The following is a 27,765-nucleotide window of genomic DNA, read 5'->3' as shown; positions in this document are numbered from 1 at the left end:
TGCGTTTCCTGAAGGAAGCATTCCTTCTTGGAAGTTTGCCCAAGGTCACAGGAAGGAAAGCAGAATTCCTGTGTGAGCCGGTGTTAGGCGGGAGGGCCTCCTCTGCGGCTTGGTTCCTGGACTCATCATCACGTGCTATACCGGGGCACCGCACCAAACAGAGCCTGCCGGGGAAGGACTGCTTGCTACCACACCCTCCAGGGTGGGCCTGACGGTGAGGCAGGTGGTAGTCAGGGGATTTCATGGCCATGAGCTCTCTACCAAACTTCCTTCTCCATAAAATGAATCCTACGGTTCTCGGTGATGTTGTTTGAGTTGCTATGGTGATGGATAAATAAAGCATTCTCAAAGCCCAAAAATGGTGGTGCTGGTAGCAGTGCTGTGGCCGGGAAAGCCAGCCCTTGCCCACTGTGATGGAAGGAGTGTCTTGTCGGTCACCGGGGTGCCACCAGATGAACAGCCCAGCTTGGGTCCCTGTTGATGGAGTTTGCGCTGTGTGCTCTGCTGGAAGCCGTGGAGGGAGTCTGTGGCCTCCTTTTGTCAGTTGTACCTGGGTCCTTTGAACAAGCACTGTGACGGGGAATGAGAGACAGCTGATATCTTCAGAAGGGTCGCCCTGCTCGTGTGAATTCAGAAAGCCTCCTCCCCATGGAACCTTTCTTGGTGAATCTTCATTCTCACAGCCTGGCATGTTATGCCTAACCTGAGAACTATATCCAAATTGCCACCCCTGCCAGGGGTGTGCCTTTCAAAGCCTCTGATTGGCTGGATAACACATTAGTTATGATTCAACGAGGAGTTTTGCCTTCTGGGAGAATTTCTCTTCAATGTTGTCTCTTAGGCACTTTCCTCACTGGGTCCCACCACTACTGGCTGAAGCTATCACCCCCTGGAAAGCAGTCCCATTATGTATCCACTGACCCTGAGGCCGCAGCTGTGGGGTACAGTAGGTGTGAGTACCATGGGCACCATGCTACTTACTCAAGACGCTCACTCACTTCTCCCAGATATGTCTGGGTCCGGTGTCATTTTACAACGGAATGCTGTTGTGCATACCTGGTTTTGTGATATCGTGGATAGCATCGACTTTTTGATGGGCAGATAAACTGGGTTGAATAGTTTCTTGGTATCCATGGCCAAGCAGTCAGTCACCCTTACGAAGCCAGTACTAACCCAGCAACAAGCCAGCAGGAACCTTTGAAATGGAGAACGGTCACTGGAAGAAGAAATGGATTTATTCCACAGCCCTGGAGTGTCCAGTGCAATGGTTCTTCTACCAGGACCGACTCTGCAGGCCTCTGACTGCCCTGCATGCACGTGTGAGCTTGCACGTGGAAGCCAGAGGAAACCTGTGTCCTTGAGTGTCATTCCCCGGGAACCATCCATTTTTTTCTTTTAAAGATGCGGTCTGTCACTGGCCTGGAACTCACAGAGTTGGTTGGTTATAGACTCTGCCTCCTCGGCTTTGTTGCCACTCTTGCTGATGTGAGTTCTGGGACCCAAATGCCTGTCTGTGTGTTTGCGGGCACTTTACTAATGAAGCTTTCTGCATAATCTCACATTTTCAAAACTTGCTGGATCACGAGGCGGAAGAGGCAGGCAGCCTTCATGAAGCTTGCGCCTGGCCACCCACCTGACGTTGTTCTGGTTTCCACCCAAAACTGGCAGTCTTCAAGGATGCCCAGCAAATGAATCAGAGAAGACCATGCAAGGCAGTGATCGTTACCTAGGAAATTCCAACATGCACAGCCCCAAGCTGAAGGTCCCTTCATCTCTCTTTTTCATAATGGGTTTTCATGTATCTGAAATATTTTTCCTTCTTTTTGGAACGATGTTTTAGCTGAGTATAAAATGTTAGGTCAGAATTTTTTTCCCTTTTGATACTTCAGTGTGGTGCTGCAAAATGAGACATTTGCTGTCATCCCTTTTTCTTTGTATTTGTCCCTAAAAAGATTTTTATTAGTGCGTGTGTGTGCATGTGTGTGCATGTGCGTGTGTGTGTGTGTGTGTGTGTGTGTGTGTGTGTGTGTGTGTGTGTGTAAGTGGTGTCTGAGGAGACCAGAAGAGGGTAGCAGATCTCTCCAGTAGTGAAAGATGGTTGTGAGCTGCCACATGGGGTCTAGGGACCAAACTCCGATCCTCCGCAAGAGCAGTATGCATTCCTAGCTTCCGAGCCACTCTCTGGCTCTCAAATGCTGCCCTTTTCTCTAGCTGTTTTTCTTTGCTTTTCCCTTTGTCGTTGGTTAGGGGCAACTCATGACATGTCTTGGTGCAGCAGTCACAGCACCTGGTTCTGTGTTTATGTATTGCTAAGTGTTTTCAATTCGTGGTTTATCGTTTTTGACAAGTTTGGAAATTACTGTTATTTCTTTCTTAAAAGTTATTCCTTTGGTCAGCTGTGATGGTGCACACCTTTAATCCCAGCACTCAGAAGGCACAGGCAAGTGGGTCTCTGAGTTCAAGGCCAGCCTGATCTAGTAGTGAGCTCCAGGACAGCCAAGGCTATACAGAGAAATCCTGTCAAAACAAACAAACAACACACACACACACACACACACACCAGAAATTATTCCTTTTATTTTTCAGGTTCTACTATAATTGCACCATTTTCTCCTTTCCTTTCTCCCTCTAAAACCCTTCCATATACCTCTGCTTGCTCTTTTTCAAATTTGTGGCCTTTTTTTTCATTACTTGTTGTCATATACATACATGTATATGTATGTATATACATACATATATATTCCTGAATACATAGATAAAACCTGCTTGGTCTGTATAATGTCATTTATGTGTATGCTTGTAGGGCTGAGCACTTGGGGTTAGATACCCAATTGGTGTGCTTTTCTTTGGCGAAGACTGTGTCTCCTGCCCTCAGCATTTCTTAGTTGTCTGTAGCCCTTTGTGTAGGGTTCAGGCCTGTGGGCTCCCCACCACACCACCCAGCCCCATCTACTTTAGCGTGTCTATTGTTGCTGTCCTTGTTCAGGTCACGTTTGGGTAGCCGTGTTGGTGAGACTTTATGGGTGTAGTTTCTGAAATTACTAGGAGACACAGTCTCACAGAAAATTTCTCGTTTCTCTGGCTCTTACAGCCTTTCCGCCCTCTCTTCTGCAATGGCCCCTGGGTTTAGGGGTTGTTTTGTAAATGCATCCATTAGGACTAGGCTCCACATTCTCCATTCTCTGGTGTAGTTTTCTGTAATGGTCTCTTTCTATTGTAAAGAGAAGACAGGTGAGAACATTTATTATAGCTGAAGACTTAGAGCCAGAAGCCTCAGAGGGGAGCGAACTTGTGATGTTTGTCCTTCTGGGTCTGGGTTACCTCCCTCACTATGACCTTTTCAAGTTCCATTTGTCTGCAAAGCTCATGGTTTCCTTTTCCTTCCTAGCCGGGTAGTGTTCCGTGGTGTGTGGTATGACGTTCTCATTGGTCACTCAGTGGGTAAGGAGCTTGAGGCTGTTCCCATTTCCTAGTTCATCGCCCACTGTTGTCCCAGAGTTCACAGGAGCTCAGTTCATGTGTGTGTGCTCCTGTACAGGCACATGTGTGTGGGTAGAGGTCAGAGGACCAATTTTGGGGGGGTCACCGCTCTCTTTCACCCTTGTGGGTCCCGGGGATCAAGGCTATCAGGTTGTGAGCCTGGGTGCACTCCCCCTTATCAGCTGATCCACCTCCCTGCCCCCCAGATAATTCCAATTTTAAGCTTTTAATTTCATGAATCTTACATAATATCTAATCTGTACTAGTAACATAGATTTTTTTCCTTCAGGGGCTGTAGTTTTTATCATTCGATGTTAAATTAAAAATTAAAATGATTTTGTTGACTTTTTTGAACATAGGGGATATAACTCCGAAAACTGTTTTTACCGTCGTCTGCTAATTCTGTTATGGTGTAAACTGCAGGCTGGCTTTGGCTCTTGGTCTCCTTATTGTGGGCTGTGCTTTCCTCTTGGCTGGTTCGAGAGCTTGGCTCTTGCTGGCTGGACTCCAGGTATCATGATGACACCATTTGGGATCTTCGCTACTTTGCCTCCAATAAATGTTCTGTAGCTTTGTTCTGGGATGGAGTTATTTGTAAAGATTTTGATATTACTTTGTCTGGTTTTGATGAGTTATTAGGCAGACATGGAAGCATGCTCCGTCTAGTGCCCTCTCTTTCCCCCGCCCTCTCCCCCCCTCTGATGGGCTGAACTCTGGGCCTCACACTTGCTAGACCAGAGCTCTACATGAAGCCAAATCCCAAGGATTCAGTCTAGGCCTTATTCTAGGAGATCCGAGTGGTGATCCCACTGTAAGGCTCACTGTTTGGCATTTGGTTGACCTCTGAAGGTTCCCTCAAGGCCCGCATGTTGACTGCCTGCTCCCCAGCTGGTAGCATTAGTGGGAGGGAGGTGATGGGAACCTGAGGAAATGGGGCCTAGTTTATGGGAAGATGTCACTGCGGGCATGCTCATGGAGGGTATGCTGGGCACCTGCTCTTTCCCTTTCTGTTTCCTGGTTGCCATGATGTAAAGATACTTTTCGGCCATTTTTCCCCAACTATGACAGAAAGCTGCCGAACTCAGCAACCTTCCTGAGCATTCTATCCAGTGTCTGTGAATTATGAGGTGTTCTAGTCTGGTTCGTGGGAAACAACACGATCCTTTTGTCTGTTTATGCACCAGATACCGTTCCTCTAATCTTTTGGAAGCCTCTCTGGCACTGGGTGTTTTCTTTCCCTGTGAGCATTGGTAAGTAGGCCGCTGGATTCCTGAGGGCGCCCTGGTGCTCTGTGGAGTATCCTTGCAGCCGAGTGCCATCCTGAGAGCTGTGGCTGTCTCCTTGGCCCCATCCTATCATCTTCAAGCTTCAGTCACCGGGCTCCACCCCAGTTCTCCTGGATGGTTCAGAACATTCATCTCTGGCCAATCATATCTCAGGGACAGGGATCACAGCTATCTGTAGAAAGACACCTGTTTTTCATGGTCACAGGATTCCTTATGTCATGTATCCTATTTATATTTTTCTTAAGTAAAAGAATAATTCTGATTTCTGTCACCCCTTGGATTTTTTTAGATTTATTTATTATGTATACAACATTCTGCCTCCATGTATGCCCACACACCAGAGGAGGGCGCCAGATCTCATTACAGATGGTTGTGAGCCACCATGAGGTTGCTGGGAATTGAACTCAGGACTTTTGGAAAAGCAGGCAATACTCTTAACCTCTGAGCCATCTCTCCAGCCCCGATCCCTTGGATTTTTAAGACAGAGTCTCACATATCCTGTCTTTAAACTCGATGTAGCCAAGGAGGACCTTGAACTTCTGGTCCTACTGACTTCACCTCTAGAATGCTGGGATTATGGGATTGCAGGCATGTTCCACTATGTCTGGTCACACACGGTGCCATGGACAGAACCCTGGAACTGGCACATGCTAAGCAAACACTCCACCAACTAATCATGTCTCCCTTCCACCGGACTGTTTGAGATAGGGTCTCGCTCTCAGTGCTAGCTGGCCTAGAGCTCCCAGTCACTTTCTTGCCTCTGTCTCCCCAGTGTTGGAATTATCTCTATGGCCCATTCCATCTTACTTGGAAGCAGAAGTTTGGGAGGGTTTTTAAATTTTTTTTTTTTTTAATTTTTAAACACAAGTTAGATCAAGCAAATTCTGTCTATTGATTCTTTGTGCTTGCTTCCTGTATAGTTCATTGTTCCTGTTATTTGTTCTTTTCTCTTTGGGGTTATCTCCTGTTCTTTGTGATCTTAAAGGATACTTTCAGGTACAAACTACAGGTCCCTTTCTCACACTGATTTACAGAGAAAAGGAAACTTAGTTGCCTGTAGTCAGATCCCTCTTCCCAAACAAGTGTTGTCTCTGGGCTGGGAATCCCACTGTCAAAGCTGGTATTATGAGGCAAGAGTCAGCAAACTTAACCCTGCAAACCACCGGCTTCTGGAACTAAAGTTTCACTGACACAGATCCACCCTCGTTTGTTTAGACATCATCTGCGTGGATGTGGAATTCTTAAGGTCTCAGAGCCAATCCTCTAGATTGCCTATGTAGATTACCAAGGGAAATGCTTGGAAACCTTTCTCTCACTCTGGACCAAGTCTTTGCTTGTTGTGTACATTTTGAGATGTGTGTTTTGGTCTAAAAGCTCAGAAATAGATTGGCAAGTCCACACAGTTTACTGTGTGTTCTCATGATTGCCAGAGACGATATAGCTAGGTTTCCTCCATCGAGGGCCAAAAGCCAGTACCCAAGGCTGTTTCACCCATCAGCTGGCCACAAACCTTCTGTTTTCTAAACTATTAGCCCTAATGCCCCAATAGCAGCCACCAAAGTCAATGACAGGGCAGTGGGCAAGTGCTCCTTGGGTGTTTGTTACTCACAAAGCCCCTTCCAAACTCTCTGAGATGCACAGGAGATAGTCCTTTTTACGTTCGAGGAAACTGAGGAACACAAATAACGGTTTAGTTATTTTACTTTTGGCCCCAGGCTAGTGAGCCAGCTCCATATGGACCCACTGTTTCAAGTTCAGAGGAAGCCTACAGAGTCACTTGGGGTGGATCTGTCTCAGGGCTGTGAGGGGGCCCAAAAGGCAGTGTGGAAGCCAATCTGGGAAAAACAGACACAGCAGAGGTAGCTGGGAGAGGCACTGCTGAATGGCACGGGCGGGGGTGGGGTGGGGTGGGCAGGTACGAAGTTCTAATCTGGAGGGATTAAATAGAGGCAAGCAACTGAGAGTGGGCTCAGGGACTCAGTGCGAGGGTTTGGAAGGCTGACAGAGCCAGTCAGAGAAGACGCGCACTCATGGGGACACTTATGGGACAAAGAGGAAGCATCGGTTCTGCCAGGAAAGGAATTCAGTTGTCTGGTCACACTATTTTGGACCTTTGTCTTACAAACAGTACTCAGATTCTGGTTTGGGGTAGTGCGATCCTCTTGGCTTTTCTTTTAAAATTCTAAAAACTGGGCATAAAATATATGCAGTAACTCGTGAATACGCTATGTGTATAGATTCCCTTGCAATAACACCGCTCTGATGAGGGGTCGCTCTACCCAACCTACTATACTGGGCCATTTTGCCTGCATTTTAAAAACCAAGGCTAGATACACACGTATGTGTGCTTGTGTGACCCCAGCTAAGCCATACATCATTCCCAGCAGCTCAGAAGGCTCCAGGGACCCTTCAGTCGCCTCCTGCGCTGGAGTCGACGTTCGGCGGCCGTCTTTCCACCTAGCGTTTTGCCTCAGGCTCCACTCAGCTTCCGGCTTCGAAACCCCACCTGTCCCCGTTGAACCACAACCTGCCCCCGTTGAACCACAAGCCCTCGCTCTGTTGAAGCAACCCTGGGGTCCACAAAGGGATCCTCTGCGGAGGCCCGGGGTTTATCGTAAGGGATATCCGCCGATTCTACTAAAGGCGGCGTCTCGCCTGGAGACAAAATTCTCAGCGCACCAGGCCGACACCCTAATCAGTCAGGGGGTAGAATCTCAAGAGTCGAGACGGTACTGCGCATCCCCAGGGGCGCGTGCCCGGGGGTAGGGGAGCGCGCGTCCAGCGGATCCCGGAGCCTTCCGGCAGGTGCCCCGCCCGCGTCTGGCGAGCGCACTGGGGCACAGGGCTCGGTCGGGCTACAGCTCGGACGCGACAACCGAGACCCAGCAGAGCTGCTCCTGGGGTCGCGCCAGACACATGCCCCGCTAGACCACGATGGTCGGTCCCGGAGTCCCGGGAACGGAGCCGAACTACGGGACCCCGGACACACAGCGCGCAGCTCGGCGCCCCGCCCGGGCTCCTCTGCGCGTGCGCCACCCGCAATCTCGGTTTTTCACTCGGCACTCCGCCCCACACCGTTCCTACGGCGAACCGCGAGGCCCAAAGAGCTGCGGGCTGAGGGCGGGGCGTCGCGCTGAGGTCAGCGCGGCGGCGGTCGGCCCCGCAGTGGTTGGCTGCGCGGCGCTGGCCGCGCCCTGGTTGGCTTGCAGGTCGCGGGCTGGGCGGCCGGCCGGGCTGAGGTCGGGGCTCGGGCGCCGGCCGGGTTTCTGCTGTGTTCGGCTCCGCCGCGGTCCAGGTCGGCGACGGCGCGCGCGAGGGCGCGGCCAGGCGACTGAGGGCGGGGACGGCGTGCGGGCGTGCGGGCGGCGCCTAGGGGAGGAGATCGGCCCATGGACCCGCGGGGCCCGGTGCCCCAGACTCGGTGCCGCCGGGACAGAGCCCAAGATGTCGGCCTAGGCCCGGCTGCGACGACAAGGACTTTGCGGCTACTGGACGCCGGGGCGCGCGGCCACTGGGCCGGGGAGTGCTGGCCCTGACGCCGGGGCGCACGGGCGGCAAGAGGCCGGCGCGTGGGGAGCGGGCCGCGCGGCACCATGTCGGCCAAGGTGCGGCTCAAGAAGCTGGAGCAGCTGCTCCTGGACGGGCCGTGGCGCAATGAGAGCGCCCTGAGCGTGGAGACGCTGCTGGACGTGCTGGTGTGCCTCTACACCGAGTGCAGCCACTCGGCGTTGCGCCGCGACAAGTATGTGGCGGAGTTCCTCGAGTGGGGTGAGTAAGGTGCCACTCGCCCCTCCGCGCCTCTCGCTCCTCGTACCCGCGCCGGGCCTCCCTAGTCCTGCGCTCCGGAGCCACATCCTCCGTTCGCACTCCCCCCACTCCCGGCCATCGCCCTGGCCGCTTCCTAGACCCACCCTCCGAGTCTGGATATCATTTCCTGCAGCGCTCCCTGGGACATCCGCCCTGCCTCCGCCCGGGACTAGCCTTCGGGGTCCATAGTCGGGCCTGGAGTTACCCCTCCAGCCCTTTGCTCTGCCGGGTGGGAGGGCAGCCCCTCTGCCTTTTGCATCTCCTCCACTCCCGCCCCCGCCCGGTGGGCCTTCCAAATGCTTCGCCCCGGCAGCCCAGCTCCGAGGGCTCCACCCAGGTGACAGCCTGTCCACATCCCCTTGATGTCCAGGGCCTGGGCATCCCCCTTTCTTTAGCACCCCCAAGCGAATTTTAATGTTAAAAGCTTTATTTTAAATACACCATGCAAGAGCAAGTAGATATTCTCCCACTCCCGAATTATAATCGTGGCAGCCTCTTGTGATATTGGAGGGGGTGGGCAGCTGGAACTGTCACTTAACTTTTCTTCATCTGACCTTGGTATCCGGTGAATGCAGTAATCTTAGGTCCGATAACCTATTGTGCTTCATTGGGACGAATGTTTGTGTAAGTCATTTATGGAAGGGAATTTCCCAGACAGGTTAGGATGTAAGGTGAAACACTTGCTTCATACCTCCCTTACATTCATTTCCCCAGAGACCCCCCAGTTCCCTCACAAGGACTGACTGAGCTGGAGGAAATGAGGCTTAGGTTCGGGTCAAACTCTGCAAATTTTCCCCTCGGGTTGCTTTCGTCACTGGACTAGGACTGTGCAGTTTGAACCAGTCATTTCTAATCTTTGGGACTGATAAAGCTGATATTTACACGAGGAAACGAATGCGTTCCACATGGAGGCCTCCTACTCTCACAGTGGTGACTGGATCTAGAGTTTAATTCAGAGCTGGAGTCACAGTAGTCTTTATGGGACTTCTTTTCTGTCCCGCTGCCGTTCAGATGTTGCTGCATTGAGAGCAGCTGGAGGAGGGCCCCTGCCTCAGGACACTCTGGGGCTTTGTTGTGTGGGGCCTCTGCTCTTGGTTACATAGAGGGCTGAGCCCTTAGCTGGCTGGGAATACTGGCTTTCCGGGGACCTTTATCAGTGACATGATTTCCAGTTGGATAATGAACTGACTTGAGAGTTGCTCTGAAAGTGAGGTCTTTAGTGCTTGCTGCAATCCGAGACTTCTCAACATTGGATTTGTCATTCTTTTCTGAGCACTGGGTCTTGAAATCCAGTCAAGTCCGCAGTCAGGTTCAGCTGGTGCAGGGCCTGTGAGTAAGCAATGAGAGGAGACGGTGAAGGGAAGGCTCATTTCCCAGTGGGGTGTGGTCCAGGTGTCCTCTGGCCTGGGCCGGAAAGTGGGTGCTCACCACTGGGTACTCCAGACTTCCCGGGCGGAAGCTCTTCTCAGCAGGTGAAGAGGGCAGATTTTGTAAGATCTGACCTTTTCCAAGTCTAAACAGAAGTTGTGTACTATAGTGTAAGCATAGTTTTGAAATTGTGTTTTGGCCCTTGGAAATTGTGATTACAAATAAATTATCCTCTTAGCTCAGTTCCTGCAGTGGTGTAAGCTTTTAATTAAGAGCAAACCGGGTGACACACCCGTAATCCCAGCGTTTGGGAGGTAGAGACAGGAAGATGGGGACTTGAAGGTCAGCCTTAGCTACATTGTGAGTTTGAAGCCAATGTGGGCTATTTTAAAGAGACTGTCCCATAACAACAAACAACAAGTCATAGAACAGAATGGTCTGTTAGATACAAGGTAGAATTTTAGTGAAGTAGTAACACAGTTTAGAGCGCCTGTGCTCTTATGTATGTAGCCGTGTGCACTGTTGTAACATTGAAGTGGTGTGTCTCAGGAAAAACACCTGTGCAGGCATTGTCTAGGTAGGTGTGTTGGTGACAAAGCAAAGAATGGCCTTCCTAAAAAGACTGTTCTAGAATTCTGATAGGTACCCTAATGTCACAGTGGGGGGGCTTCAGTCCAGGAAGCATCAAGCTTGTTGAGATTTAGGGTTCTTCATTCTGCCTGTTTCAAAGTCTCTGACAGCATTGCAAAGGCAGAGAGCCAGTCTCCCCCCGCCAGTCCTGCCGCGTACCCAGTGACGAGTAGATAGGATTCTTGAGAGTGAGAAGGGAAATGGGTGGCTCAGCCCTTAAGAAACTTAAGGGAAACCTTTGAGGAAATTTGGGAAATAAAAGTAATAGAAAGTTTTTAAAATGTAAAGATTATTCCTGGCCGTCCGTCGCCACTGTGTTTGTGTTGGGTGCGTCGCTGCAGCGTTCACTGTGGGAGTTCATCTTTACTTTCCCTCCGATTATGTCTATCGTTTGCTTGCCTTCCTCTATGAAATTCCAGACCGTAATTAAAAGTTGGAAATACTGTACTTCGCATGTGTGTTTCTTCAACATGTAAATAAGAAAGTGTTTGAAGCACAGCCTATGAAACACTTTAAAGTCTCCACTGGTAAATAGTAACAAATACAAGTACCCAGTGTGCCGGCCGGCTCCCTCTGTGTTACATCAAAGTGTGTTTTCCCGTGCTGAGTAGTTTTTTACAGTTCAGAGTGAAGTTTGAAAGAGCAGTTGTTTGGAATCCCAGCGTGCCTCACTGCACAGGCCTCTGTGTGGCTTATAGACCAGGAGATAAGAGTTATGGCTCCCCAGTTCCCTGTCGGGCATCTTCTCTTGCTGTGTGCTACGCCTTAATAAATAGAGCTAATCTTTTTATCCTTCTGGTTAGTTAGTCCCTTGTAGTTTTTTTTTTTTTTTTTCTTCTTTTGGATGTTCAAGACAGGGTTTCTCTGCGTAGACCAGGCGAATTCAGAGATCCCCCTGCCTCTGCCTCTTGAGTGCTGGGTTAAAGGTGTTTGCCATCACACCCACTGAGCAGTTTTCTATGTCTTAATTACCCACCCCCTTTGTTTTAATGTATGGGTGTTTGGCATGCATGAATGTATATGTACTGTATGTATGCAGTGCCCTCAGAGGCCAGAAGATGGTGTCAGAACCCTGGGACTAGATTTACAGACGGTTGTGAGCTGTCTTGTGGGTACTGGGAGTTAAACCTTAATCCTCCAGAAGAGCAGCCAGTGCTCTTAACTTTTGAGTCATTTCTCAAGTCCCATTAAAATATTGTTTTTATCTTGTGTGCACACAGGGCTGTGTGCCATAGTGCATGTGTGGAGGTCAGAGGGCATCTGGCAGGCATACTCGCTCCACTGTGAGAGTCTGGGGACGGAACTCAGGTTGTCAAGCTTGGTGACAGGCACTTTTGCATTAAGTCGCTTCACCCAACCCACTTAATGGTTTTCTTGTCAGCAGTGTGACCATATTTTCTCTTCTTCATTGAGCTGTGTGCCCAGCCCAGTATGACCAGGGAAGGGCCGCCGTGTTTAGTGAGTAAGACCTGATAGTGCTAAGCCTCAGGTACCTGATAACTTGTGATTTCTCTGAATAAGAAGTATGTGGAATATAGTGAGTCTTTCTCTGTCCTGCCAGCTCCCAAATGGCAACTGGCTCTTATAACGTGAATTAATCCATTGATATTAATTTACGTTTTGCTCATGCTTTTTACCTTTCATTCTGTATGTCCTACTCCCTCCCTCCTCTCTGCTCAGAAGTCCTGCCTATACCTCCTGCCTAGATACTGCCGCTCAGCCTGTTGTAACAGCAGTCACAGTAATTTTCACACGGTGTAAATATCCTACCACAGTGGAACAGGAAGGTTTTTTTCCTAAGACAAGGTTTTTCTGTGTAGTCCTGGTGATCCTACTCCCTCTGCAGACCAGACTGGCCTCGAACTCAGAGATCCTCCTGCCCCTGTCTCAAGTGCTGGGATTAAAGGCTTATACCACCACCGCCTGGCTAAAATTGCAATGTTTCTGTCTTTTTTGTTTGTTTCTCCCAGTGAAAATACTTTTTAAAATAAGAGATTTCAGAAACATCTTTTAATAACTTCCAAATTGGAGGGAATTGTTGGAACTTCATGATAAAAAGATAGGCTCGCATAATTTCGATTTTTATAAATAGCAGCTGAGCCCTGGGGATTAAATATAAGCTCAGGTTTGGTGGCAGAGTACCTTTACCTACCCTCTGAGCCATTTCACTGGCCCTTACTTATTTCTAACTTTTACTTATTTATTTTGAGATGGGGTGGTGGTGTGTAATTCAGCTGGCCTGGAGTTCTGTGTAGGCGAGGATGACCTTGGACTCATAATCTCTTGCAGCTATCCCTACCCCGTGCTGGGTCAAGGCAGGGTCACAGACACGGGTCACCACGCCCAGCTTTTACTGAGATTTTATTCTGGATTCCTGGGGTTCTGTAAGGACAGGATCTCAGGAGATGTGCGTGAGATCTCATATGTGACCGTGTTCCTCAGCAGAAAGTCCTAAGTGTTTTGACAGTGTGTTGTATTTAGGACAGTTCTCTTTCCTTTCGTGGGGAGGGATTATAGCCCCTCATAGTAAATTTTTCACAATTTATTTAGTTTTAAAATCTACCAGAAAAAGCTGGGCAGTGGTGGCACACACCTTTAATCCCAGCAGTCAGGAGGCGGAGGCAGGGGGATCTCTGAGTTCAAGGCCAGCCTGTTCTACAAAGCTAGATCCAGGACAGCCAACATACTACCAGAAGAATCTCTTGTGTGCACAAACAGAATAGATACTACCTATGAGGTAGAGGTCGTTCCCTTGAGTTTGATTTTAAACAGTCTATGTTGACAATTAGGTTTTGGTTTGTTTCATTGACTGGTGGGTAACTGACAATTGTTTTTAGATGAACGCTGTCCGAAAAAGATTATTGGGCACTTTGAATTGTTTTTTGTTGTTGGCTTTTTTTGTTTGTTTGTTTTTCTGTTCTTAGGAATGTGTTAAAAATTCAAAAATTTTAAATTATTTTATTCAAATTCTGTCCTGCATTGGAGCCCTGTTGGAGAACTTGTGATACTTCTCCCTCTCTGATGATCCTAACTTCATTGAGTCCATGACTCCTGTGGTCTCCAGACGGGAATTTTGACACACTGGAACCTGTCCTGGTTCATGCTCCTCTCCCCTGAGTGAACAGGTTGTAAAAACATTCCCTCTAATTCTTTTCAGCCCTGCGTGACTCTCCCTCAGGACCACAGTTGTCCTTAGGCTTCCTGGTTTCTGGCTGCTGGTTAGTTTTTGGCTTTTTCTTTGGGTTCCCTTTAACCCTGGCCCAGCTAAAGCTCTTGACACTAGATGTAAGTGGGTGCTTTTCCAGTGTTAAGAGCCGCTGCAGGAGCCGGGCCGTGGTGGCGCACACCTTTAATCCCAGCATTTGGGAGGCAGAGGCAGGCGGATCTCTGTGAGTTTGAGGCCAGCCTGGGCTACAGAGCGAGTACCAGGGCAGCCTGGGCTACACAGAGAAACCCTGTCTCTAAAAAACCCCTGCCATTCAGGTCGTTACTTTTCTCTAAAAACTCCCTGCAATGCTTCATGATGTTGCCTTGTTAAATTGTCTGAATCCCAGTGAGTGCGAGAGTTTAAAATGGATTTAAAGACCTGTGTAATCCTAGTTTTAAAAGCTAGGTTAACGTTTCTGGTAAAACACCCTGGAGTGACACTCTTTACATTTGAATTTACCTTTGTCAGTGTCCATTCATGTAAAGCCAAGTAGAGGTGTGGAATTGAAACATAAACCAGCAGCCCCTTTGCTGCCTCTGCCTCAGATTCCTTTTGTCTTCTGTTTCTGCTTATGAGATAGGATCACACTTGACTGCCAGCTGAGGAGATGAAAACTGAGAAACATGGAGCCAAGACTGCATTCACTGGCTTGTCAACCCGGGATGTCATGGTCCAGGACTAGTAGGACACCTTGTTCTTAGGAGTGACCAGGGCTGAAGAGGTCAATGAGATGGCTCAGTGGTTAAGAGCACTGACTGCTTTCCCAGAGGACCTGGGTTCAGTTCCAGAGGATCTGATGCCCTCTTCTGGCCTCTGAGGGTTTCACCACGTGTGGTGTGCAAATACACAGGCCCACAAAACACCCATACACACTAAAAAGAAAAAAAGTGTCAGGATTTGGGCCTGCCAGGTGGTGGCCAGCCCTTCTCAGGCAGTAGGGTGGGGGCTACTATGGAAAACCCTTGGGTGTCCATGGCTGTGTATTTAGCAGTCCCTGGCTCACTTCCTCCCTCACAACATGCTTGTGAGGTGCTCCCAACCTCCCTTTGGGCATCGCCGCCTGCTCCAGTGTCTCATGACTCCTGCATCCCTCTCCTCCGCTGCCCTGGAGATAGGCTTTGCCTTCTGTCTCCCTTTTCAAACACTGCTGCATAACTTGGCTTACGTTGATGTTCTGTGTTGCCGTTCTTACCATAGGAGAGCACTGTCACAGCTAACCTATAGAGAGTAGGGTTAATAGGGCATCATTACTAAGACAGGGAAGTTTTTATGTGATTGGAGTGAATTATCTGCCCTTTTGCTTGAGTTTCAGTCAACAGACCTTAATTTCATACTAGGTTTTTATTTTATTTACTAGGTATTCTTGTTCTTTTTAAACACCTTGTTTTTGCTTCATGAAGGTAATATCTTCTAAACATTTTTATGTTTTTTGTTGACTTTGCACACATATTTGTTGCACATTTTCTTTTTTCATTCTTGTTTTTCTCTTTGTGTGATGTATGTGTGTGTGTTCTGTGTGTATGTGAGCATGTTCCTGTGTAGAGGCCACAGATCAACAGTGGGTGTCTTTTTCTATTGTACTCTACTGTATTTTTTGGAACAGTCTGTAGTGCATTTTCTAGTTGGTCTTAATAATAAAAGCCTGGAATTAGATATTAGTGGGTGAAAGCTGAAAGATCAGAGAAGCAGAGCAGCCAACCACTAGTTCTTACCTCTATGAAATCTTCAGACTGAATGCAGTTAGCTCCTATCTCCTCCCGATTTATATTCTCTCTATGCAGCTGTGTCCCTTCCTGTCTCCACCTCTCTAGTGCTGGGATTAAAGGTGTGAGCCACCATTGCCAGGCTCTGTTTCTCTTTTAGACTGGATCAATTTCACGTGTAGCCCAGGGTGGCCTTTAACTCACAGAGATCCCTCCACCTCTGCCTCCCAAATGCTGGGATTAAAGGCGTGCACCACCACTGCCTGGCCTCTCAGGCTAACTAGTGGCTAGCTCCGCACTCTGATCTTCAGACAAGCTTTATTTGTTATAGCACAAATAAGATATCACCACCACAACAGTCGTTTACTGAATCTGGAGCTCTCAAACTGCTCGACTAGTTGGCCAGCCAGTGAGCTCTGGGGATATGCTGCCTTTGCTCCCCAGTGCTGGGGTTACGGTCTGTGTCATGCCAGTTTTTCCATGGGTGCTGGGATGTGAACACAGGTCCTCATGCTTGCTTAGCTGCACTTTACCCTCTGAGCCCTCTCCATCCCCATTCTTCCCTCCTCCCTCCCTCCCTTCCTAAGACAGGTCTCACAGTGTTGCCCATGGACTGGTTTCTTCCCCCACAGCTCTGAAGTCACATACTCTCTAGTTTCAGAAGTTGTCTCCAGGTTCCTGTTTTCCTGTCCTTGCTTTGGTCTTTGGAGAGGCTCTTTCCCCACATCTTCTGGTTTAGATGGTCTGTTTGTACTTACATATGGTCTGATTAGAACTCCATATCACTGACAGACTTGAAGCCTTATGCCTCACCTTTCAGAGACAGGATGTGGAGCCTGGAGAGATGCTCAATGTAGAGAGCACATCCTATTCTAGAAGACTCCAGTTTGGTTCCCATCATCTACATAGGGTGACTCACAAGTGCCTGTAACTCCAGCTCCAAGGGATCTGACGTTCTTTTCTGTGTGAACATCAGTACACTTTGTGGCGTGTACTCATACAGACACATATAAGCACCCTCTCGGGGGGAGTTCCCGTGTATAACAGCCTTGGCTGTCCTGGAACTCACTGTGCAGAACAGGCTGGCTTCACACTCACAGAGATCTGCCTGCTTCTGCCTCCTGAGTACTGGGATTAAAGTCATGTGTTACCATACCCAGTCCAATAAAATCTAAACAAACAAATAAATGAATAAAAAGGATGTGACCCTGTCAGTGTGATTGACAGTGCCAGAACTTGGTAATTTGCTAACATAAGTTTCTCTTTGTCTTGAAAGTTTCCTCAGAGAGAAGTTTCCATCTCTGGTAGCAAAGTGGGAAGTAGCTGTGGTAGCCTGGGAAGGTGAAGTGGAGGAGGGTGGTGGGTAGGGCAGACTGAGGAACAGCTACTTCTACAGGCCGATGCCAGTCCTGCTTTCTGCCATTGCTGCTCAGCTCTGTGGTGGTACCTGGTGATCGCCCCACACTGCCTCTCAAGCACAGACACGGGTTTCAGGTTTGCAGCTCTTCTAGAGTCCACTTGTCAGTCAGCTCCTCCAGAGCTGCATGCGCACAGCCAGGCTGCTGTTACTTCTCATTTCTCATCCCATGGTTATTTTTTTCAGGGTTGGGGCCTTATGCATATTAGACAGACACTGCACCAATGAACTATATCCCCATCTCCACAAAATATTATGAAGGCCCCGGGATTGCCAGTACTACATTGGTGACAGAACAGAATTCCTGTTCTCCAGAGGCTCGGCTTGTCTCTGAGGCTCAGTCCCTATGAAGCTTGCATATTCTGATGGGGTGGAGTCTTCTGACTGTAGGTGAAGGGTGTACTGTGTGTACCTAGCATGTGTATGTAGCTGTGGGTGGAGTCTTCTGACTGTAGGTGAAGGGTGTACTGTGTGTGGCCCTGCACACATGGCCTTTGATTTGGATACATTGCTGTTTCAGTTTTTATGGTAATTCATTTTCTTGAAATGGACCCAGATTGAGTAAAAGGAGGAAATAGATATAAGGGAGTCAGACTTGCACTGGAAGACTGAGATTGAGGGGGACAGCTAAGAGGGATGAAGGATGTGCTGAAAGTCTCAAAAGGGGGTCTGGCAGTTCCTGCTTCCTCTGGTGGCCAGGAAGAGAAGGGGGCTCAATGGTGCCCTTTCTCGCTTTCTTTTTTCCTTCTTTCCTTTCTTCCTTTCTCTCTTTTCTTTTCTTTGAAGCTAGATAGGGTGGTACACATCTCTACTATCAGAGCTGAGAGACAGAAATTGGAGGATTAGGAGGCTGGTGTTGGGGACACTTGATGGCTAGCAGAGGCAGGAGGATCTCTGCGAGTTTGGAGCCAGCCTGATCAACAGAGCTAGTTCCAGGACAGCCAGGGCTACACAAGAGAAACACTGTCTTGAAAAACATAATAATAATGATAACAACAACAAATATATTTTTTAAAGTAATGGTAGCAGGGTGTGGCTGAGGCATAAATTGAGGCCACCTGGGCTACATGGGGAGCCTTCCCCTATAGACAGCAAAACAAAACTGAAGTAACTGTGAGTTAGGTGACCATGATCTGCAGTGGTGTTGCACAGAACAGCAATGGGTTCTCTCTGGCTGTTGGGTATTGTCCCTCTGTCTGTCTCTATCATATGACTGCCATTTACTCCTGATCTGGCTCTCCCAGTGAAGAGCGTAGTGAGTCTGAATTCAGCCTGTTGTGTCAGGGTTTGTTGTTGTTAGTGTCTCTGAATTCAGCCTGTTGTGTCAGCAGGGTTGTTGTTGTTTCTTTCATTCTTCTTCAGGTCTTCCTCACTCTGCCCTAGCTTTAAAAGTTGGTAGAAGGTCCCCACCAGTGGTCCAGTTACCAGTTTGTGGTTTAGGACTGCATCATCCCAAATATCAGCAGTATTGGAACATAGGTTACAGAAGCTGCATTCGGCAACTACCGTTGTCAAAAGGGTTGTTTATTTATTTGTGTATTTATTTTTGTGGCGAGAAAGAGAATGTGGACTTGCTTTGTTGAAGACAGAAATGATCTGTCTGTCTCAGCCTTCCAAGACTGGGACTGTAGTTTCCTTTCGTTGTGTCTACCTTTACTTACTTATTTTGCATGTGTGTGGCCACTCACATGCATTGGTGTGCCTGTGAAGTAAGAACAGCTTGCCTGTGTTGGTTCTCCTTTCACCATACAGGTCGTGGGAACGCAGTTCCTCAGACTTAGTAACAGGCGCCTTTACCACTGAATCATCTCGCAGGCTCTGCTTTATTTTTTAAATTATGAAAATACTGTGAACTCATGGCTACATAAGTTTAAATAGTACAAGATAATACCCCATAAAAAGTATGTTTTCCCATTTGTACTACTGTAATGTTTTACCTTTTGGAATTTAAACATATTCTAGGTGATTTCTCTTAGAGTTGAATATTATTTTGGAATGTTTTAAATATTAAAATATATTTATTGTTTTTTGAGTTGTGAGCCTAGCGTTTAGTGGCTGAGCCACCTCTCCAATCTGTTAAAATAGCTTTTTAGTCATAGTTAAGACTTTGATGGGAAACTGGTGTTGGCATATGATTATTGCGTACATTTGGAGGGTTTGGTTCTGCCTGTGACTTTTATTGTATGTCACCATGCACAGTGCTATCAACTTGTTCGTTCCCGGGGTCAAACACTAAGGTCCTGTTTGATATTCTGATGATGTAGTGAGCCTGTTATGTTTATGCTTTGTTTGCAGGGTAGGTTTTAAAATTTATTATACTATTACTTAAAAACGTTTATTTTATTTTATGTGTGGGTGTTTTGCCTGTATGTGCTTGGTGCCTTCAGAAGCCAGAAAAGTGCATCAGATCCTCCAGAGCTGGTGTTACAAACAGTTGTGAACTCAAGGCCTCTGGAAGAACAAGTGCTCTTAATCACCAACCATCTTGGGCTGGAGAGATGGCTCAGAGGTTAAGAACATTGCCTGCTCTTCCAAAGGTCCTGAGTTCAATTCCTGCAACCACATGGTGGCTCACAACCATCTGTAATGAGGTCTGGTGCCCTCTTCTGGCCAGCAGGCATACACACAGACAGAATATTGTATACATACATACATACATACATACATAAATAAATAAATATTAAAAAAAATCACCAACCATCTCTCCAGTCACTGTTTTATCTCGTGTGTGTGTGTGTGTGTGTGTATGTGTGTGTGTTGCACACACGTGCCACAGTTCTAACCCCTGTTTTACCTCATGTACGTGTGGTTCACACACAGCACAGTTCTTAGCTCGTGTTTTATCTCGTGTGTGTGTGTGTGTGTGTGTGTGTGTGTCTGTTGCATACACGCCACAGTTCTTTCCTTCATGGTTTTGAGGATCAAAGGACAAGTTTGTCTGGGGCGGAGCCATCTTTCCTGTCCTGATTTGTGTGTGTTGGGGGTTTTTTCTCCTCCTCTTCTTCTCCTCCTTTTTTTTCTTTGTTTATTTGAGTCTGGATCTTACTATATCGTCCTGGCCGTCCTAGAACTCGGTAGTAAACCAGACTTGCCTCTGCCTCTGGAATGGTGTCAAAAAGCTGATTTTGATTAAAAATTTTCTCTTAGAAACATCATCTACTTTCTCAGTGACTTCAGGTTTATTAACATGAATTGTCTAAAAAATTATTAAATTTGATCTTTATACCTTTAAGTTTTTAGTTGAGTTAGAGGACTTAATCAGTTGATGACACTTATGTTGTGTGACATCAGTGGTTTAGGGATGTTGGGGAAGTACTCTACAACAGACTGTATCCTTAGCTATGAAGTCTTTATGTTGGTTTAAAGAGTTGAAAACTGTTGGGTGTGGTGGCGCAGCACTCAGGAGGCAGAGGCTGGTGGATCTCTGTGAGTTCAAGGCCAGCCTAGTCTATAAAGAGAGTTTCAGGACAGCTGGGGCTGTTGTACAGAGAAGCCCTGTCTCAAAAATGAAGGAAGGAAAGAAGTAAAGTAGGAAGGAAGGAAGGAAGGAAGGAAAGAAAGGAAGAAAGAGTTGAAAGCCAGGGAAAAGCTTTTGTGGCCGCTACAGTGACACAGTGTTAGTATACATTACAAAGCATGAATCTGTGACTGTGTCCAGTGAGAGTGCAGGCAGGGGGCATCCGTGAGCAGGTGAGGGAGTTTGCTGTAGTTCGGGTTTGATGTGGACAGCACCTCCCTCTGACTTTCTTCATGCTACCGTGCCCTGAAACTCAGCCACCGCTGCTCTCTTGTGCTCACTACTTTTTCTTGGATTCTGTTTTGATGTTTTTCTAGGGTCCTTATGGGTATGTGTGTCTATATACACGTTGTATGCATACCTTGCACATATATGTGTACATATAACTAACACTTGGGTTTTTTCCCTTTGAGGATTGAGGATGTCTTCTGTCCTCAACTGACAGAGTGAACATGGAGGTAGGGTAGGGATGCGACAGAGGTCCTGCTTGGTGGTCATGTGGTTGCCGGGGTGGGCGGTGGAATGCTGAGGACGCCTCTTTCTGATGATCAGGATTTCAGGTTTTTCTTCTAATGCTCAATTTCCTCTAGACATAGCTCTTTATTGGCAGTGGAACTTGAAGGTTGATAGTCCTTGGCTGTCCATTTTGCTATAGATTATGTAGAAAACTTGTTTGTAGTATAGGTCGACAGTTGTCCCTCTTGGAGCTCTCCTTCAGTACTGTAACCACCCTTGGTTCTTTCTCCAGTAGCATTGTGATGGCAGTTAGTTGTAACAGAAGTTAGAGTGCACATCGCTGTGAATTTCCACTCCTCTTCCCATTGTTCTTCTCTACTGTGGTTGTTCTTGTTGATGGCATGCAAATTTACTTCCAGTGTTGTGTTTGCAGTCTTAGAGAAGAATTCTCAATAAAGTGCACATCAAATACTTTTTATAATAAAATTTGATGTGGAGAATTTAGTGGTTGTTTCTCGTTCCCTGAAGTGTTCTATAGCAGTGTGTTTGAAAGGAAGTCTGCATGTTGAGCAGTAGGAGAACCTGCACAGACCTTGAAATCAAGTCCAGAGTGTGGCTGGGCTGGCATTGACCAAGTTTGGGAAGTACAGATAGTTTGTGCAGAATGCAGAAACCATCTATCATGTTAGCTCTGCAAGATTTGCACAGAAGTTTTACCAGCTCGTAAAACTTTTATGGTCCAGAAGGAACACCAGCAGTAAACAAAATGAATTCACAGCTCAGCTGGGCATGGGGCTGGTTGTCCTGACAGTGCTCCCATTGGAGATGCTGTCCCACGTGCTACAGGGCTGGCAGCCATGGGGCTCTGTGTTCCTGCTTGGAGACTGTGTGTATGAGTGCTCATTCAACAGTTAATGCTGTAACCTCCAGGACCTGTTTTTGTCAGCTGCTGTCTTCCCTGTCTCCCTTTACACCCGGAGGTCTGATTTGACCTTCTCTGATACCTTGTCTGGTTTAGTTGGGGCCATCCTTCCATGTGATGGGTAATTTGGGGTGAAAGAAAGCCATCTAGGAGGATGTGCTCCACCCTTCATCTAGCCTTCACCTCTCGTGCTGGCCAGATGTCTACCCAGGAGTATAGGGCAGCTTCCCTGGAAACTCCTGTCTCATGGGACCATATAGACAGAGGCTGGGAGGTGTGTGGAAGCCTTTTTCCTGCCTGTCTCCAGCCAGAGCACTCTGGTTCCTCTTTCCACTGGGTAGGAGGCTGTAGACCAGTTGAGAGATTGTAGCTGCCTCTTAGGCAGGGGTGACTGCAGGACCTCAGACCTACAGAAATGTGTGGTATCCTCCTAGCACCCCTCTCTTCCAGCGTTAGAGGCCCCTTGCACAGTGTCAGTTTAACACATGGTCTCATGGCATGCTGTGCACTACTGCTCAGGATTCACTGCTGCTGGAGAGCCTTCATTGCTGAAGGCAGTGAGGACCCTGTTTTGAAAAGGACCTCGTGCAGCCTAGGCTGGCATAGACTCCTCATCTTCCCACTTGGGCCACCATTGAGTAGGACTTGGCTTTTAAATGTGGTCCTGAGCTTTGTGGTTTAATTGAGTTTAGGAACACAGGTTGGTTCTTGCCCATCTCTATGAGTCATGCTATGTCCATCTACTTCAGGTATGTTTCCCTGTGTATGGCTCTTCCACTTGCTAGGTCCTCCAGATCTCGATGCAGATGAGTCTAGATGATAGGGCTGGGGTTTGAGCCTCTTCCCACCAAGAGCCAGGAGCAGTGTGTGCATGAAGGTGCAAGTACAACACCCTGAGTTCCCCGTGTGCTCCTTTTCATGGATGTGTTGACTACTTCTGTATTGCTTTGGAGACGTTATAGTTTTGAACTGGGGTGCAGTATTTGTCTTCTAGTCAACTATGAAAGTCTTTTTCTATATTCTAGCTAGATACACATCATTTATCAGGTATAATATTTGCAGATGTTTTTTTGACTGCGAGTTGTCTTCTGCTTGCCCCGATCCCCACCCCTGATCCCCACTACAAGATGCTGTCTTGGGTGTGTCTTGGGCTCACCAGAGCTCCTGCCTCAGCTTGGCAAGTGTCTGGCACTGCCAGTGCACCCCTGTGCCACGGCACTGCGCAAGAACTGCACCACTCTTCCTCCTCCTGACTTCTTTCTCTTCCTCCTTTTGCTTTTTTGAGACAGAGTTCATGTAGCCCAGGGTGGCCTCAGCCTTTTAACATGCTGGTTTTGCAGACATGCGCCACCGTTTGCCTTAACAGTGCCTCCTGTTTAGGGGTCTGGAGTGGACATCAGTGGTAGAATGCTTTCCTAGTGTTCTGCGCTCGTTCTCCAGCCCTGGAGAAGCCGGCTTGCTGTTCTAAACATGTTTTTATGCTTATAGTTCAAACATGCAAGTGTTAGTTTTTTTGTTTGTTTGAATTTTGTTTTTTGTCTTTTTGAGACAGGGTCTTACTAAGTAGTACTGGCCGCTCTAGAACTTGATATGCAGACCAGGCTGGCCTTGAACTTACAGATCTGCCTGCTCTTCAGGGCATTTGCTACCATGCCTGACATGCTATTTTGATGAAATCCAGTTTGTTTTTGCTTGTGTTTTGGTCTCATACCTAAAATTGTCACCTAACTCAAGATTGGGACCAGTGTTTGTTTTAACTCTTGGAGAGGGTTGCCCTCCCTTACTTGTTGAAGCGGCCATTCTTTGCTCTTGGACTCATGGTGGGGGGTGGTGTCTACTTTTGAACTTTACGTGGAGTCATGTGGTGGTTGTGAATGGTTTCATGTATGGATGCTCGTGCATGGGCACTCCACTCTGTCTTTAGAGACGTGGACTGTTACTGGACCTGGTGTTCACTGACTGAGCCAGGTTGCCTGGCCACAAGTCTGAGGCATCCTCCTGTCTCCGTTTCCCCAGCTCTGGAGTTCCAGGTGTGTTGGTGTTGTTTGTGCTATCTTTAAACATGGGTTCTGGGAATCCAGACTTTGGTGCTCTGGGTTGGGCAACAAGACTTTACTAGCTGGGCCATCCCCTGCTCTTGAGTGTGTGCTCTTTCTCGCACGTTACACTTATGGTTTATTTATGTGTATGTGTGTGGGCGGGCACGTGGAGCTGGGCTGTCTACTATGCCAGTCTTCCAGCTCGGGCCTTCAGGGTTGGCGGCAAGTGCTTTACCCACTGGGCCATCTCACTAGTGAACATCCCCACCCCTCACTTTCTTTTATAGTTTTTTATTTTTGAGACAGGTTGTAGTCCAACCTGGCATTGAACCCATGATGAGTTCTGCCTCAGCCACTCCAACACTAGAAAATCCATGAACTACTGTGCCCAACTTTAGCTCCACACAGTGTCCCTAACATACTCAAGTCTGCCTAGCTCAGAGCAGATTGCCTTTTCACCTGCTAGGGAGCGTTTGGGATTGCGAATAAGGTGCTGTGAGCATTGTTATGTACTTCTCTTGGAGTTACCTAGTCTAGAAGTCAGTTTAGAAGCTGCACCTGTGTTAGCCAAAGAGCTCCCTGCACTTTGGGATGGTGGCAACCAGCTGTGCTCAGAGGCGCGTGAGATAATCTCCTGAAGTTAACCTTCCCCCTTAAACTAAGCATGGCCCCTCTGACGGATGGGGCTCAGCACAGGGCTCTTCATACCTGGGAAGCCACTGCCACCTGTCTGTTCAGTAGCACAGGATGCTTAGATAATGTGCCAGTTACTAGATGATTACACTAAAAAAAAAAAAAAAAAAAAAAAATCAGGAGCTAATTTCCTCCCTGGCTTTTAAAATGGAAACTTATTAGTGTTGCAGGAAATGTAAGACATGGGAGATAAATAAATGGTGACAGATATAAACACCAAGTGCTGCCATGCACTTGGACCTCACATTTCCTCAGTCTGCTTAGATAGTGTCCATCCTGCAGGTTGTCAGGACAGCAGTGTGATATCCCTGATGCTTAAATGTCCAGAGAACAACAACTGCTGGCAGCTGTGGGTGGATTTACTACTTACCTAGTGATTGGGATTCAATGAGCAGACAGTTTTTAGACTATTAGGTGTCTTTTAGATAGGAAGGGGTGTGAGTCTGAATGAGTCTTTGCAGGCTCATGGTTAGTGGAATCTGGAGAAGTGTTTATGTGTGTGTGTGTGGGGGGGATCTTGGTTGGATCAGCCCACTGGGCACCAGAAGCTTGGCTACAAGAGGAGGGCCAGCAGACAGCTTCTGGACGGCCTTGATGTCCCTTATTCTCAGAGTTTCCAGATTACTGAAGTTTAGCCGCCCATGTTTCACTTCTAATCTGTTGATGCCTTGCAGACTCATCCCTCTGGTTGATCTCCTTATTTCCTTCCTGGTGCAGCTTCTGCTCCAGATGTCAGTTTAGCAAGTGCACTTGGTCCTAAACCTGCGACTGTGGTCCCTGGAAGCATGGTCATGTATCTTGGGCTCAAGGACTGGAGCTGGTAGACTTCAGTTGATTCTCTCAGAGATCCCTAGCAGCCAAAGTCAAATCTCCTTTTTGTCTTCCATTCAACAGAAAACTCCTGACCAGAGGCATTCTGGGAGGAAGAAGTGCAGACAGTTCCTCAGTGTCATGTCCTTCCTGTCATAGCAGGGCCCAGCCCATTCTCGTGTGGGGAATAAATATTCTCTGTGTATATTTAGAATGGCTCAACCCAGTGGTAGGAAGGAGGGAGGAATTCATTTTTGATTTCTCATCCTGCACCAGCACAGTAGTTGAGCTCATTTCTCATGTTGCTGCCCTGGAGACAGGCGTCATCCTAGGTTCTGTCTGTGTGCTAGATTTGGGGAACCAATCTGTAATGATGCTTTTTGTCTCTAAAATAATTGCATAGAATTGAAGGGTAGGGGAATGGGTCAGTCCCCACAATTTCAGATGCTTAGTTCGCAAGTAAGATTGGATTAGAAAACTGTCCGCAGTGCTCCTGCTCTTCTGCCTTGTTCAGCTATCAAGAGATTGCACCCCATGGTACAAGATACAAAGTAACCCCATGTAGCATTCTGTCCAATCTGCCCCTGTCAGATAATCCCAGCATCTGGCTTTAAAAAAAAAGAAAGAAAGAAAGAAAGAAAGAAAACTGTGTGTGCTGCACATCCACCTCTGCACACCTGGGAGGGCGTTGTGTACAAAGTCCCCAAAGGGCTTTCCTCAGTAAATGTGGGCAGAGTTAAATCTGAACTGGAAGCCTTCATTTCTCAGGTCAGATGTTAAGAGGGATGGTTAAATTGTCTTTGTGTCCTTATTAGAATACATTGTTTCAGTAAACGATGGACTTGCCAGTTAGCCAGCACCTGCAGACGACAGCCCAGCAAGGGCTCTGGGTGGATGCTGCAGAGACTTCAGCTTCTCTTACCTTGTAGAGCTGGCCCTTTTAATTTCACCCTCAGGGTGAATAATTCCAGATGTTGAGTGAAATTCTTTGGAATTGTTGCATTTGAAGAGTGGTAGAGGTGGAGAGGGGTGGGAGTCTAGAGTTTGGGGAAAGGCCTGGAAAATGAAGTAGTGGAGAGAGGACAGAAGCCACAACTCCTTTGCTCTGGAGGGAGAAACGGTTTCGTGATCTGTCCTCCACCGTTAGCTCTTCATTCTCCGTACCCAAGTGAAATGCTGAAGTCAGGACTCTTACTGAATTAAATTTTGGAATGAGGTTCCATCACAGGGTAACAGAAACAAGACTTTCCCCCCTTATAGCTTGGCTGTTGAACTCCAAAGCAGGAAGGTGACTGTGGGGGAAATTCAGAGGCTAACTGGAAATGCCCTTGTGACAGGGATGTGACACCATCTAAGCCTTCATCTCTGCTTGTACCGTCCTAGCCTGTCCCCTGACACCAGCGCCTGGTGCCTGGGAAAAAGTGGCCCCCAGGGACGAACCTCTTGGCCTGGGGTCAGGAAGCTCAGCTGTTTCCTGTCTGTGTGTTGTTACCTACCTGTCAGGTGGGTTGTTACCGCACAGCCACACTGCCGCTGGTTGGGGCACTCTGATTTCACATCACATGTTCAGATTGTGTGTCATTTTAATGGCAGGTTGCTTCACACGTGTGTGTTGCTGTTTCCTGTCCATGCTCAGCTTAAGTTTTGCCCCATGTCTGTCTTTGTAAAACAAGGTTAAACCAGTATTAAAGCTCTTACATTAAAGATTCTACTTGTGCTGGGTGTTGGTGTCACAGCTTTAATCCCAGTACTTGGGAAGCAGAGGCAGGTGGAACTCTGTAAATTCGACACCAGCCTGATCTACAGAGCAAGTTCCAGAATAGCCAAGGCTACACAGAGAAACTCTTGTCTCAAAAACAAACAAACAAACAAACAAACAAAAAACTATACTTGCTAAAGGAAAAAAATAATACTTATTTTTCGAAAGATTTTTTTGTCCTAGTGCCCTTCAACAGGGCACTGGACCTTACTGTGTCCTCTGGTACCTCTCTCTTGTTGGGGTTCTTGGGAGGGCTCCACTCCCCACCCAGTGAGTGTCCATCAGGGCCTCTTAAAACAAGATTGCAGGGCTGGGAGGACGGCTCTGTGCATAAAGCACTTTAAGTGCAGTGTGAGGACAGTGTGAGTGCTGTGGGAGGCAGAGAGGTACATCCCTGAGGTCCTCTGGCCGGCTAGTCTAGACAAGGTGCTGAGCTCCAGTCCAGTGAGAGGCCCATCTCAAACAGTAAGATAGAGTGCAGTCAAAGATGGCATCTGATGTTGACTTTTGGCCTCCACTCATCTATCCACTAATGAGTGTGCATACATGTGGTGCCACACACACACGTGTGTGTGTGTGCACACATAGATTGAGGTACCTTAAACATTGTAAATCACAAGTTTGTGACTTCTGTCTTGCATTTCACTCCTGAAACCATGTGTTTTTTTAA

At 47.6% G+C, this 27,765-nt stretch overlaps 1 protein-coding gene across 1 annotated transcript in view; it reads left to right on the top strand.

Moving 5' to 3' along the window:
- Positions 1-8,031: 8,031 nt before the first annotated feature.
- Cdc42bpb (CDC42 binding protein kinase beta) overlaps positions 8,032-27,765 on the top strand; it is a 96,103-nt gene continuing 76,369 nt past the window's right edge. Inside the window, exon 1 of the mRNA XM_050154781.1 lies at positions 8,032-8,534. Coding sequence (XP_050010738.1) covers positions 8,360-8,534 — 175 coding nt within the window. The 5' untranslated portion in view covers positions 8,032-8,359. The remainder of the gene's footprint in view (positions 8,535-27,765) is intronic.

This window comes from Alexandromys fortis, unplaced genomic scaffold (assembly GCF_014885135.2).
Source record: "Alexandromys fortis isolate MF-2015 unplaced genomic scaffold, M_Fortis_MF-2015_v1.1 scaffold_91, whole genome shotgun sequence".
In the NCBI taxonomy this organism is placed as follows: Eukaryota; Metazoa; Chordata; class Mammalia; order Rodentia; family Cricetidae; genus Alexandromys; species Alexandromys fortis.
The sequence above is the reverse complement of the archived record's forward strand: the minus strand, read 5'-3'. Positions and strand labels throughout refer to the sequence as shown.